The sequence below is a fragment of the Cnephaeus nilssonii genome, assembly GCF_951640355.1.
Source record: "Cnephaeus nilssonii genome assembly, chromosome: 6".
NCBI lineage: Eukaryota > Metazoa > Chordata > Mammalia > Chiroptera > Vespertilionidae > Cnephaeus > Cnephaeus nilssonii.
Genome location: NC_137077.1, coordinates 67,242,667 through 67,255,894, shown reverse-complemented (window position 1 = coordinate 67,255,894; position 13,228 = coordinate 67,242,667). Strand labels below are relative to the sequence as shown.

General features: G+C 32.7%; 1 protein-coding gene across 1 annotated transcript in view; it reads right to left on the bottom strand.

Moving 5' to 3' along the window:
- Window positions 1-13,228, bottom strand: part of TRHDE (thyrotropin releasing hormone degrading enzyme) — a gene marked incomplete at its 5' end in the record, with an annotated part of 366,323 nt that overhangs the window by 144,724 nt on the left and 208,371 nt on the right. Inside the window, one exon of the mRNA XM_079775459.1 lies at window positions 10,460-10,597. Within this exon, the coding sequence (XP_079631585.1) occupies window positions 10,460-10,597 (138 nt within the window). The remainder of the gene's footprint in view (window positions 1-10,459; window positions 10,598-13,228) is intronic.

Sequence of the window (13,228 nt, the reverse complement as noted above, 5' to 3'; positions counted from 1 at the left end):
TCCCTAGAGAAACAACTTGTCCCAGATAGAAAGTTAGCATGTGCCCTCCCTGTGTACTAATCATGACCTGGCTAACAGGATGCTGTGGATGCGGAACCTGGTATCAGAAGAAACAATAGTGAAAATGACTCATGGGCCTTTTCATATTCATCTCTAAAAATGCTAAAAACTGTATATATTTTCCTCTTTGGCCATATAAAGATTTTTAAACTTTAAGTCTGGAATATGTTGGTAAGAGTACTGCAAGTTGAATTGCCACACCTCCCTTTTTACTGATGTTTCCCATGATCCCTTGTGGATTTTTCTCAGCTTGCCAATTCTTTCCTTTCACTCTGTGTAACTTCATTTTATTTCTAAAATATATCAACCTTGATAGAAGAATTGCTAAAAAGTGCTTGTGTTTTTAAAGTATCCTCTTTAAATGTGCTTAAGTCATATTCAAATCTGTTCCTCTCTCCCAAGCTTATAGCAATCCTCCACAACTTGGCATCATATGTAAATTTAATGAGCCTTCACTTTCTTTCATCACCCAGGTCATTGGGTCATTAATTCATATTTCCCTTTGTGCTTTTAGAGAAAAGAAACCATGTTAATCTATCTTTTCCAGTCTTCCTACCTTTGCACAGCATTTTCTTATTTTCTTTATACTTTTAGGACAAAAGCATCCTCATTTTCAATCTACTATTAAAATGGAAAACTTGTTACTGACAACCATTTTATTAGATGTAATGCTTTCAACTCTTTTACCTTACAGACTAGTTCTTACCTTTTTCTCTCCCCATTTTAAAAATATGTATGTAATTTTAGTTTTTTTAATTCATTTAATCAATATGGCCTTGGTATGATCCATGTTGAACATTACTTGGTATTTCTGCAAAAACACTCAGTTCTTTAATTTAAATCCACAAAAATTAGTATCTGCTCTGTTAGCTCCTAATCTTTATTTCTCTATAATCTTCTCCACCCTTATAATACATTTCTATATAACAAGTGATTTAAAGTATAATAAAATTACTATGCTGGAAGAATAACAAAAAAACAGAAGTGGGAACAATTAGTATAATGAGAGAAGTTAAGCCAGCAAAGTGCTGATGCAATGAGAGGTTGACTTTCGGCAGAGGTTAATATTGTCTAGTAACAGGGATCTTTGGGGAGGAGAGCATGGGAGGGCAATGGCAAGAAGTTTTTATTAAGTGCTACATAATACAATATAAAAAAATATTAAGTTCTACATGCTACAACTATAGGCACAACAATATTTTCTGAAATTTCCAGATCTATCATGTTATTTCTGACTCGACCACAACTACAGGACTATTCTTTCTAGAATGCAATTCTGACCTGCTGAATAAAGGTCAAACTTCTTACTATCACATAAGAGGTCTTCCAAGTTCTTACGAGCTTATCTTCCCAAACTATCTACTACCCCAAACCCTCGCTGTTCTATGATCATGTGAAATCCTTGATATTTTACTCAATCACTATTGTGTTCCTTTTATGAACCTTCTCTGCAACAGGGTTCTTTTTTTGTGCCTTTTTATCACTCTCCTTCCTCTTACCCACATAAGTACATCTTATTCTTATTTTTATCATAATTCCTAAGATTTTGAGGTTGGCATCCATTACTTTTTTCTAACCATCATTTTATTTTGTACTTCAACTGACTTCTGTGGGCCTTCCGATTCCATGGCCTATCAATCTCTCGCACCAGAGGATGAGCTCATTAGACTTGCTGGCCAGTCAGAATGCCCATAGGGAATCTCTGGCCCATGACATAGGGACTGGCCAGTGGTGATCTATTACCTAATCAGAACAAACCACAACCCTTTGGGGGAACAAAAATAGATTCTGTTGTGAGGCAGGAAGTTAACTTTTTCTCTGAGCTCATTAGGATCATAAGGTTGAGGACTCGTTCAGCCAAATTTGTTTGGGACCACCTCTGTAAGAATTATCTAGAAATTATGTCAGATAGAGGTAAAGAGCCATGAAGCTGATGAAAAGTAGATTTCTGATGACACTGCTGAAATACCTGGATTTAACCATTCCTAAAGCTTATGCTAAATCTCAGGCTTATCAATTATTCAGTCAACAAATCCCTTCCTATTGCTTAAGATGGCTTGAGTTACGTTTCTACATTTAAAAGGGAAATACTGCTGTTAACACTTATATGTAACTGCACTGATATTTATAAGCTGTCTCTCCTTTATGTCTTATTGATTGTTGTACCCTAGCACTCAGCACACAGTGCCTAGAACATAAACAGAAGCTTACACATGATTTTGGAATAAGTGCTCCAACCAGAGTTGTTGATTAAATATGGTGGTAGTAAGAATGTTGGCACTAGAACCTGGTTTTCTGGCCAACATATCCTTGGATTGATCATGACTCAATTTTAAAATGAAAATAATATCCCCAAAGGAAGATTATGATAATTAAATGAGTTAAATGTAAAGAATTTGGCACAGTGCCAATCACAGACTAATCATTCAATGAATGTTAGCAATTAATATTATTTATGGTTGTATAATTATCCACATTATCTGTCATACACCCATAAATGGTTTACTCATTCCATCTACAAAGTTAAATTGGTTATTGCATATTACCCACATGCCGATTTACTACTAGAAAAAACTTGACAGAAGCCAAGTTGGAGAACTGAACAAAGGCACTAAAAATACATTAAGGACTGGTAGAGAAACAGTCAAAATGAAGCCCCTGATATTACAGTCAACTTGTTCTTATTTTTATTTTCGCACATTTACATTAGAAAATTATTTTCCATACTTGCTAGCAAGAACAGGGGTCACTATTTTTTACTAAATTTTTAGATGTTTGATTTGGCACCATGTGCATGAATCCAAACAATGAGGGCCTATCAAGTTAACATGATGAACAAGTAGACAGAAAATCAATAAGAATATAGAAGACTTAAACAACTCTCATCAACCAACTTGACCTAACTGCCATTTATAAAACATTCCAGCCAACAACAATGAAATACACATTCTTTTGAAGTGCATGCGATACATTTACCAACAGACATCAAATTCTAAGAAGATTCAAGCCATACCGAATACAGTTTACTGACCATGATAAAATGAAATAAAAAATAAATAACAAAAAACTTTCTGGAAAATTGTCAAATATTTGTAAACTAAAAAAAATGCATTTTAATAACTCATGGGACAATTAATAAATCAAATGTGAAAATATAAAGTATTTTAAAGTGAATGAAAATGAAACCTCAATATATCAAAACTTGGAGCACGCCATTGGTAATACACTTAGGAGGACATTTATGGAATAAACATCTGAATTGTAATAGAAGAAAAGTCTCCAACTAAAGATCTCAGCTTGTACCTTAAGAAACCAGAAAAGGAGGACAAGTTAAACCAAAGTATATAGAAGGAAATAATATTGATTAGAAAGATAATTCTATAAAATAGCCAGTAAAAGCAAAAATCAACTAAACCAAAAACTAGATTTTTAAAAATAAAATGTATAAACTTCCAGCTAGACTAAGAAAAAGAATAAGACAAAAATTAATAATATCTGGAATAAAAGAAGTTGCATTTTTAGAGATTTTGTGGTTATTAAAACAATAAGAGAATATATCATGTCCAACTTTATGCCAATAAATTAAACATCTTAGATGAAATGGGTCAAATCCTTGAAAACATACAAATTACTAAAGATTACTTAAGAAAACATAAGCTGAATAACCTGCTATATATTAATGAAATCATTAGTTAAAAATCTTCCCTGCCTGGCTGGTGTGCTCAGTGGTTGAGCACCGACCCAGGAATCAAGGGGTTGCTGGTTCGGTTCCAGGTCAGAGTACATGTCCTGGTTTTGGGCTCAAATCCCAGTAGGGGCCATGCAGGAGGCAGCTGATCAATGATGTTCCTCTCTCATCGATGTTTCTATCTCTCTATCCCTCTCCCTTCTTCTCTCTCTAAAAATCAATAAAAACATTTTTTTAAAATCTTCTCATGAAGACAATTCCAGGCCCAGATTGCTGTACTGATAAATTCTACCAAATATTTAATAAAGAAAGAATATAAATTCTACTTAAATTCTTCAAGAAACTTGAAAAAGAATAGTTTACATTCTATGAGGCTAGCCTTATAGCATTAACAAAACCAAACAAAGACATTACAAGAAGATAATAGAAAAACTACAGACCAATATCCCTACTGAATATAGATGCAAATTTTCAAAACAATTTTCAGCAAATTGCATCCAACAATATATTTTAAAAATACATTATAATCAAATGGTATTTGTCTCATAAATTCAAGGACAATCTAACATTCAAAAATCAATCACTATAATTCACCATATTATAAAGTAAAGCAACAAAAACAAAAATATAATCACCTTGATAGATGGGGGAAAAGGATTTGTTGGAATCAGCATACATTTCAGGTTAAAATTCTCAATAATGTCAAAACACAATGAAACTCTTTCAACCTGATAAAGTGTATTTATAAAATATTTGAGGAAAAATCATACCTAATGGTGAAGGAGTGAATATATTACTCTTAAAATCAGGAACAATACAGAGATGCCTGCTCTCACTTCTTCTATTTAACATTTTATAAGATAACCATACAAAAATAAATTGCATTTCTACATAGAACAAAAATAATAATAAATGGAAATTAAAACAGTACCATTTACAATAGCCTGGAAATATGAAATATTTAGGAATAAATATGAAGATTTATATGCTGAAAACTATGTTGCTTAGAAAAATAGACTCACACATACATAGTCCACTGATTTTCAACAAATATGCAAAGCCAAATCAGTGAAAAAAGGATAAACTTTTCAGGAAATGATTCTTGAAAAATATAATATCCATATTTAAAAAAATAAAAATATATTCAAACTTCACACCATATGTAAAAAATTATCTCAAATAAATCATAGATCTAAATATAAACCTAAAACTATAAAGTTTCTAGAAGAAAAAAGAAAAAGAAAAACCCATATAGCCTTGAGTTAATCAAAGATTTCTTAAATATGACACCAAGAGCACTTTCACTTAAAAAAAAAGATGATAAAATATACTTAATTAGCACCTATTGCTTTTAGAAAAACACTGACATGAAAATGAGAGATAGGTCACTATTTGGGAGAAATATTATTTGCATATCATGTGTCTGATAGAGAACCTGATTCAGAGTATATAAATAATCCTCAAAATTTTATAATAAGAAAACAAACAACCCAAATTTTTAAAAAATGAGCAAAGAATTTGAACTGGCCCTTCACCAAGGAAGACATATGAGGGAGAATAAACAAATGGAAAAAAAAAATGGTCAATAGCATTAGCCATTAGGGGAATATAATTTACAACTGCAATGAAATACCTTACAATATCTACACTAAAAGAATTGATTATACCTAGTTACTGTTGGGAAAGAAGTGGAGAAAGTAGAACCCTGTATACTGTCTGTGTGAATGTGCCATGGTACAATGGTACAACTACATTAGAAAACAGTTCATTCAGCAGTCTTAAAACATTAAACATACCTATCATATCATCTGAACATTCCACTTCCAGGTGTTTACCCAAGAGAAATAAAAGCAAGTACACATGCAATGACCTGTACACAAATGTTCATAGCAAGATTATTAGTAATAGTAAAAACTAGAAACAACCAAATGTTCAGGTGAATAAACAAATTGTATTATATCCATATATACTACAACATGAAGGTATCTGAAAATCATTCTGTGGAGTAAAAGAAGGCAAACTAAAAAGAGTGCATACTGTATGATTCCATTTATATAAAACTCGAGAAAATGCAATTTAATCTATAGTGAAAAAGTTGATCAATGGAAGAGTGAAGAGGGATGGGAAGTATAAAGAGTCATGAGCAAATTTCTAATGAATATATTCATTAACTTGATTATGGTGATGTTTTCATTGTGTATATATATGTCAAACATGTCAAATTATAGCTTTTAAATGTGCAGTTTACCATACTTTAATTATATCTCACTATATCTGTTCAAAAAAAGATTTTTTTTCTTTAAAATTCTTCATTGACAATGAGTAGATCCTAGTATCACTTGAAAACATGTAGTAAGGATACTATTTTCAGTGGTACTTTCAGCATGAAGATATTTGGCTAGACATGAAAACAAACCCACAGCTAATATTACACTCAATGGTGAAAAGTCAAAAGACCTTTTTCTAAGATCAGGAATAAGACATGGCTGCCCAATCTCACCATTTCTATTCATCATAGTACTGAAAGTCCTAGCCATAGCAACTAAGCAAAAAACAAAAAAAAAAGACAAAGAAAAAAATAATTGTTTAATTGATTAATTACTATTTAAAAAAGAAACAAAGGCATCCAAATCAGAAAGGAAGAAGTAAAATCATCTATCTTTGTAGATGACAGAAAACCTTAAGGATTCCACCAAAAAATTGTTACAACTAATAAATTAATTGAATAAAATTGAAGGCTACAAAATCAATTGATTCAACAAAAAAAATCTGTTGGGTTTTTATACATTACCAATGAACTATATGAAAGAGAAATTAAGAAAGCAATCCTATTTACAAAATCATCAAAAGCAATAAAATACTTATGAATAAATTTATCCAAGGAGGTGAAAGACTTATACACTGAAAAACTATGACACTGAAGAAAGAAATTGAGGAAGACACAAATAAATGGAAATATATCCATGTTCTTGAATGAGAAGAAATAATATTGTTAAGATATCCAGACAACACAAAGCGATCCACAAATTCAATGAAAGCCCTATCAAAACTCCAGTGAATTATCCTAAAATTGATGTGGAACCAGAGAGGACCTCAAATAGCCAAAGCAATCATGAAATCCTGAGAAACAACTAAGCTATAGGTATCACACTCCCTAATTTTAAGCTATATTATAAGGCTATTGTAATAAAAACAGAATGGTACTTGCAAAAAAAAAAACAACAATAAAAAACAGGTACATAGAACCAGTGGAATGAAATAGAGAGCCCAGATAAAAATCCATGCATATATGGTCAACCACTTTTTGACAAGAGCACCAAGAACACACATGGGGAAAGGATAGTCTCTTCAATAAATGGTGTTGTGAAACAATATCCACATGCAAAAGAGTTAAACTGGACTCCTTTCATATACTTCTCAAAAAAAAATTCAGTCAAAATGAATCAAAGACTTAAGTGTAAGCCTGAAACCATAAAACTCCTAGAAGAAAACAAAGGGGAAAATATCCTTAACATTGGTCTTAGCAATCCTATATAATAAAGATGTAATATGCAAATGGTCGTCACACTGTGAAGCATAATGACAGACCGTGTAACGACTGGATCACGGATCACCAGGAGGGTGGGGCAGCGAGCTACAAGAGAGTGGTGGAGAGCTACAGGAGAGGGCAGGGCAGCAAGCTATGGGGGAGGGGTTAGGGGGGAACAACAGGAGGGCGGGGCAGCGGACAGAGAGCTACTGGAGGGCGGCAGCAAGCTACTGGCAAGCTACTGGTGCACAGATTTGTGCACAGGGCTACTAGTGATTAGATAAGATACCAAAAGCACAGGCAACAAGAGCTAAAAATCAAAAAAACAAATAGGACTACATCAAACTAAAGAGCCTTGGCCCAACAACAGAAACAATCAATAAACTCAAAAGGCAAACTACAGAATGGTAAAACACATTTGCAAACCACATATCTGATATGGGGTTAAAATCTGAAATATATAAAATACTCATATAACTCAATAGCAAAATAACAAGTAATCCAATTAGAAACAGGCAAAGAACCTGAAAAGAAGACATACAATGGCCAACAGGTATATGAAAAGAGGCTCAACATCACTAATTTTAAGGAAAATGCAAATCAAAACCATAATGAGCTAACACCTCATACCCATTATGAAAAAGCCAAGAGATTACAAATGTCAGGAAGGATGTGAAGTAAAGGGCACCCTATACAGTGCTGCTGAGAATGTAAATTGGTACAGCCATTATGGAAAACAATATGGAAGTTCCTCAAGAAATTAAAAATAAAACTACCATATGATCTAGCAATCCCACTCAGGGGTATATCAGAAGGAACTGAAATCAGTCTCTTAAAAAAATTATCTACAAACCCATGTTTCTTTTAGCATTGATTCACAATTGGAAAAATACAAAAGAAACAGTCTTTCAATGAATTAATTAATATAGAAACACACACACACACACACATATATATATATATATATATATATATATATATGAATATTATTCAGCCATAAAAAGAAGGAAATCCTGCCATTTACAACATGAATTAAACTGGAGGCTATTATGCTAAGTAAAATAAGCCAGACAGAGGAAGACAGATATTACTTCTATGTGGAATTTTTTTAAAGCCAATTTCATAGAAATAAAGAATACAATTGTGATTGCCATGGTCAATTGAAAGAGGGAAATGGGGTGATATATGTCCAAGGGTACAAATTTTTAGGAGTAAGAAGAATATGTTCTGATGATCTAATGTACATCATGGTGACTATCTATAATAATAAAAGTGTAATATGCAAATCGACCGAACAGCTGAACAGCGAAAAACCATCCGGATGACCTTCCGGAAAAAGCCGAGGCTGCGAGGGCTGAGGCAGCAGGGGCTGCGAAGGCCTACTCTTGCATGAATTTTGTGCATCGGGTCTCTAGTAGTTAATAATATGGTATCACATACTTGAAAATTGCTGAGAGTCAATCCTGGGCATTCTCACCACAAAAGAAAAGTTAACTATGTGAGGTGATGGATGTATTAATTATCTTGACCTTAGTAATCATCCCACATTGTATATCATCACATTGTACACCTTAAATATGTATAATTACATCTGTCAATTGTTTCCTCAATAGAGTTTAAAGAAATACATTGCTAGAAACAAGTATCCAGTAGTCTTTATAATGGTCCCAAGAATCATGGCAAAGTTTACTTGTTTATCACATTTGTAAAATGGCAAGCCTTTGCACCAAAATATAAAGAGTGTAACATAATAATTATTGTATCTTTACTCTTTCCTACTGCTTTGTATCTTAAACTTCTTGAATAAATTTGTAATTATTCAAATATAATGAAGCTGGAATAGATGTTATTTATGTGTAAATGCATACTTGTAACATATTTACTCAAAATAATATTTTTCTAATATTCATCCTGAAGTAAGTTGTTATTTACAAATAGTCATAGAATTGGTGGTAGGTGGGAAATAACTACAGACATGTCTCTAAACTCATCTCAAGCTATCTTAAATTATTTTTTGCATTATATTTCAAGAATCAATACAGTATAAGTAACTGAATGTATATCCAGCAAAATCTAGCCCAAAAACTCATATATAAAAATTAATAGATTTTAAATATAATTCTATACTTTCACTCATTTTTATAAAATATCAAAAATACCCTTTTTGAGCCAATGTGATGATCAGTATCTTGAACAGATATTTTCTAACACTATGTATATCCTTACATATTATAGCATACAGTATTAACTAATAATCATTGAGATAGTCATTACCGGAATGCAAAACCATATATCTAAATTACTGCACCAAAGAATTCTGATGAATCATTATTTGATCTTTACTTATATTTAGAAATACCTTGTTTTTAAGAAAAAAAGGAATATCTTGCTTTTAACACTTTTAAAAACTGAAAACATTATTAAATCAATAAAGTACATAGAAATCCCATAAATGCAAGTCAATAGGCCAATAATAAAGTAGACTTTAACACTATTTTAATAATTATTAAATGGCTACTAAGTGTTAAACAATGCTCTACTAAAATTAGAACTAAAAGAAGGGGTATAAGGAAAATCCTAATCCAAGTAACAATGGGAAAAAGTTCATAGTGTATCATATTTTGATGTCTGATCATTTGTCCAAAATTTCTGCCATTCGAAGTCTCGTCTTTAAATTTTCATTTATTATGCTTATAGTCCAGGAAACATGCTTAATCCCCCAAATCTCCCTTAAACATTGTTTTTTAAATATATGTCATGTCACTGTCTACACCCCCATTGGCATCTGCAATCAAAATAAGTACGTTTTTAAGGGACATTCAGGAAAAAACTATTTATCAGTATACTAATATAGGTCAGTTCTCTTATTAATAACATTAGAACTGACATTTACATAACTCCATTTCTACAGCAATTTCTTATTGAGTCTCCAAACATTTATTCATTAATAGTTCCAATATTTCTATGCATTGGCAAACATTCATCTCCATTTTACTGATTTATAAAACAAAGTTCTAATTCGTAAAATAACACGAACCTAGTAACTCTATGTTTTCTAACTCACAGTCTCATTTCTATGAGCCAGGAAGAAGAGAAGAACATAATACATGTAGCATGAAATAGCTTGGCTTCCTCAGATTAGTAAAATATCCAGTTGGCACTTGGGTCTTATCTATTCCCACCTTTTTATATGCGATCCAGTCAAACACCCTGTCAATGTCTGTTGCCTGTAGCACTTCCTGTGATACTGGATGGGAACTGGCCAAGCCATCAAGCAGCATCACTTCGTGCAGAACATCCGTCAGAAACCTCTGTTTTTCCTGCAATACAGAAGACAGGGCAATATCATAGGTGATTCATGGTTATGACAGAATGTGTGTGACAACATGAACAGAATCTGTGTTACTTAATTGATGATGTTCATCAGCCTACCTGGCAAGACTTAACTCTGAAGAGAACCCAGTAAATAAAATGCCCCTTAAGTTAGTCTAAAATGAAAGTGGTTGATCTGAGCACATGAAACAAAATCAACGAGCTACAAAGAGATAGAAACAGTGGACGCTGCGCTTTAACAGTGGTTAAAGCAAATTTGGACAGTGGGCACATAGTGAAACTGACTAAGCTTATTCGTGCATTCTGCATGGTCAAGACTACAACCCCAGTCACAAATAACCTTCTTAGTTCAGTTCAATATTAACTAAACTTCAGGGTTCCAGTGTTATTTTGCTATTTACACCATTTGTTTCTAGTACCTTTTAACAGCTCAGTCTCTCTCTCTCTCTCTCTCTCTCTCTCTCTCTCTCTCACACACACACACACACACACACACACACACACACACACACACACACTTACACATACACATTTATTTCAGGAGGCCACAATAAAAAATAAAAGACATTATTGACATGAAACTATAATATCTGTGGATGTATAATGCATATGTGAGGTCAGAATAATGGGCATATTCCATTAAATTAACTTGTGAAAACAGACAAAATAGACATTAGTATTTGCTGTAATAAAAGCTGATTTGTTATGTTAGGAATAAACTGTAAAGAAAAATTACATCTCTGTTGTTTTTATTTTATGAAGCCTGATGTGAAGAAACAGCTTGGGTTTTGTAAAAAAAAAAAAAAAAAATGCTGCCAGCTATTCCTCTGCCTGGCCTCCTGCCTTCATTGAGGGAAGAGGGAAAGAAAAAAGAAGTAGCAAGAGATAATAAGGGCTAAATAGCCCCTAGATAATTGGGACCTGAGTATCATTACAGAGATTAAAGAGTGCAAAACTTAAATTGCTCTAGCTAATTCTGAATTCATTCCTGGAGCATCCTAGTTTTGAGCCAGCAGATAAACAGTGTGTTATTTCTGAGTGAGTTGTAATTTCAAGCTGAGAGTACACCAATCCTGGACTTTAAAAAAATAGAAATGGAAACTAAATATGCTAAAAACAATAGTTAATTGGGCATGTGTGTGTGTTACTTTAAATCTGGCTGTAAAGAAACATTTTTGTTCATCATCATTGGCTCAGTGATTTAGCATGTTTAATCAATGATTCAAGTAATTAGCCATCCAACTATATACTGTAAGATTTACTTTTTAATGGCTTATTTTATAGTCTATTGACTATGTATCTAATTTCTTCCGTCCTTTTTTGTCCTAAGAGTTTCACATCAATGGTCTCTGCTCCATCAGAGGACAATGGAGCAATGACTGAACCCAAAGTCACTTTGAGTTCCAGAAGACTGCTCCAGACCATAAGAGGCCACAGTGAGCCCAGCTAGTGTTACGTGGTGATTGAGTGTTGACCTATGAGCCAGGAGGTCACGGTTTGATTCCCGGTCAGGGCACATGCCTGGGTTGCTGGTTCAATCCCCAGTGTGGGGCATGCAGGAGGCAGCCAATCAATGATTCTCTCTCATCACTGATGTTTCTATCTCTCTCTCTCTTCCTCTATGAAATCAATAAAAATATTTAAAAATTAAAAAAGAGGCCACAATGAGAAGTTCAAACTTACAACGAATGAATTGAAAAATATGACAGAAACTAATACCGTATTTTTTTCTCAACTTAAATTCTTCATCTAAGACAAATTAAAGAGCGTGAAGTTGGACTTTGTGATTTAAAATTTTAAGAACAAAAAGGCTGGTGTCTACATTGCTCATTTTAAGTGCATTATAAAGCAAAATTATAAAAGAGAAAATCGTGTATTTCCAAAATAAAAATGTTAGTGCTACTTTTAAGCAAGCATGCAATCTTGTTACTCAATTACAAAACACACATTAAAATTATTTGATGTTGGAATTCATGGCAGGAATCATGATGTATAATTATATTTCAACTTAACCAATAAACATTTTTTTATAAGAAGTACTAATTGAAGAGGTGATTTTCGTTGAGAAGATAAGATCTTCAAGTCTTCAAATAGTGATTGCCCATAGCATTATGTCACTCATATATCTCATAAAAAAACACAGTGTAAAATGAACTTAAAGTGATGCTTTATTTAATCCTAATTATTAAGTTAGCAACAATAAATATATATTGATCAATTATTAAAATTTAGTAAACATATAATGGTTTTATGTATGTAATATTTAAGTGGTATAAAGTAATTGGATTTATAATTATAAAAATAAAATCTTAGGTAAATTTCAAAAATGAAACTTTCTTGTTTAAGCAAATGTAAGTTATATGTGATATGTCACTTCACGCATCTGGAGAAAAACAAACCCTTGCCTAGTAAGTAGAATTTCAAGAAGCAGTGTCTAAATTTAGTAGTGTTACATCAATTAGCAAATATATATAACATATATAATATATACATACAATATATATAATGTTCTACATTGTTGGAGAGAATGATATTGTGTAATTGAGGGGAAAAAGCATTAAGAGAGAAAGAGGAGAGGAGGGAAAGCCTGTCAGAAGAGCACTCACGAAACTGAGAAG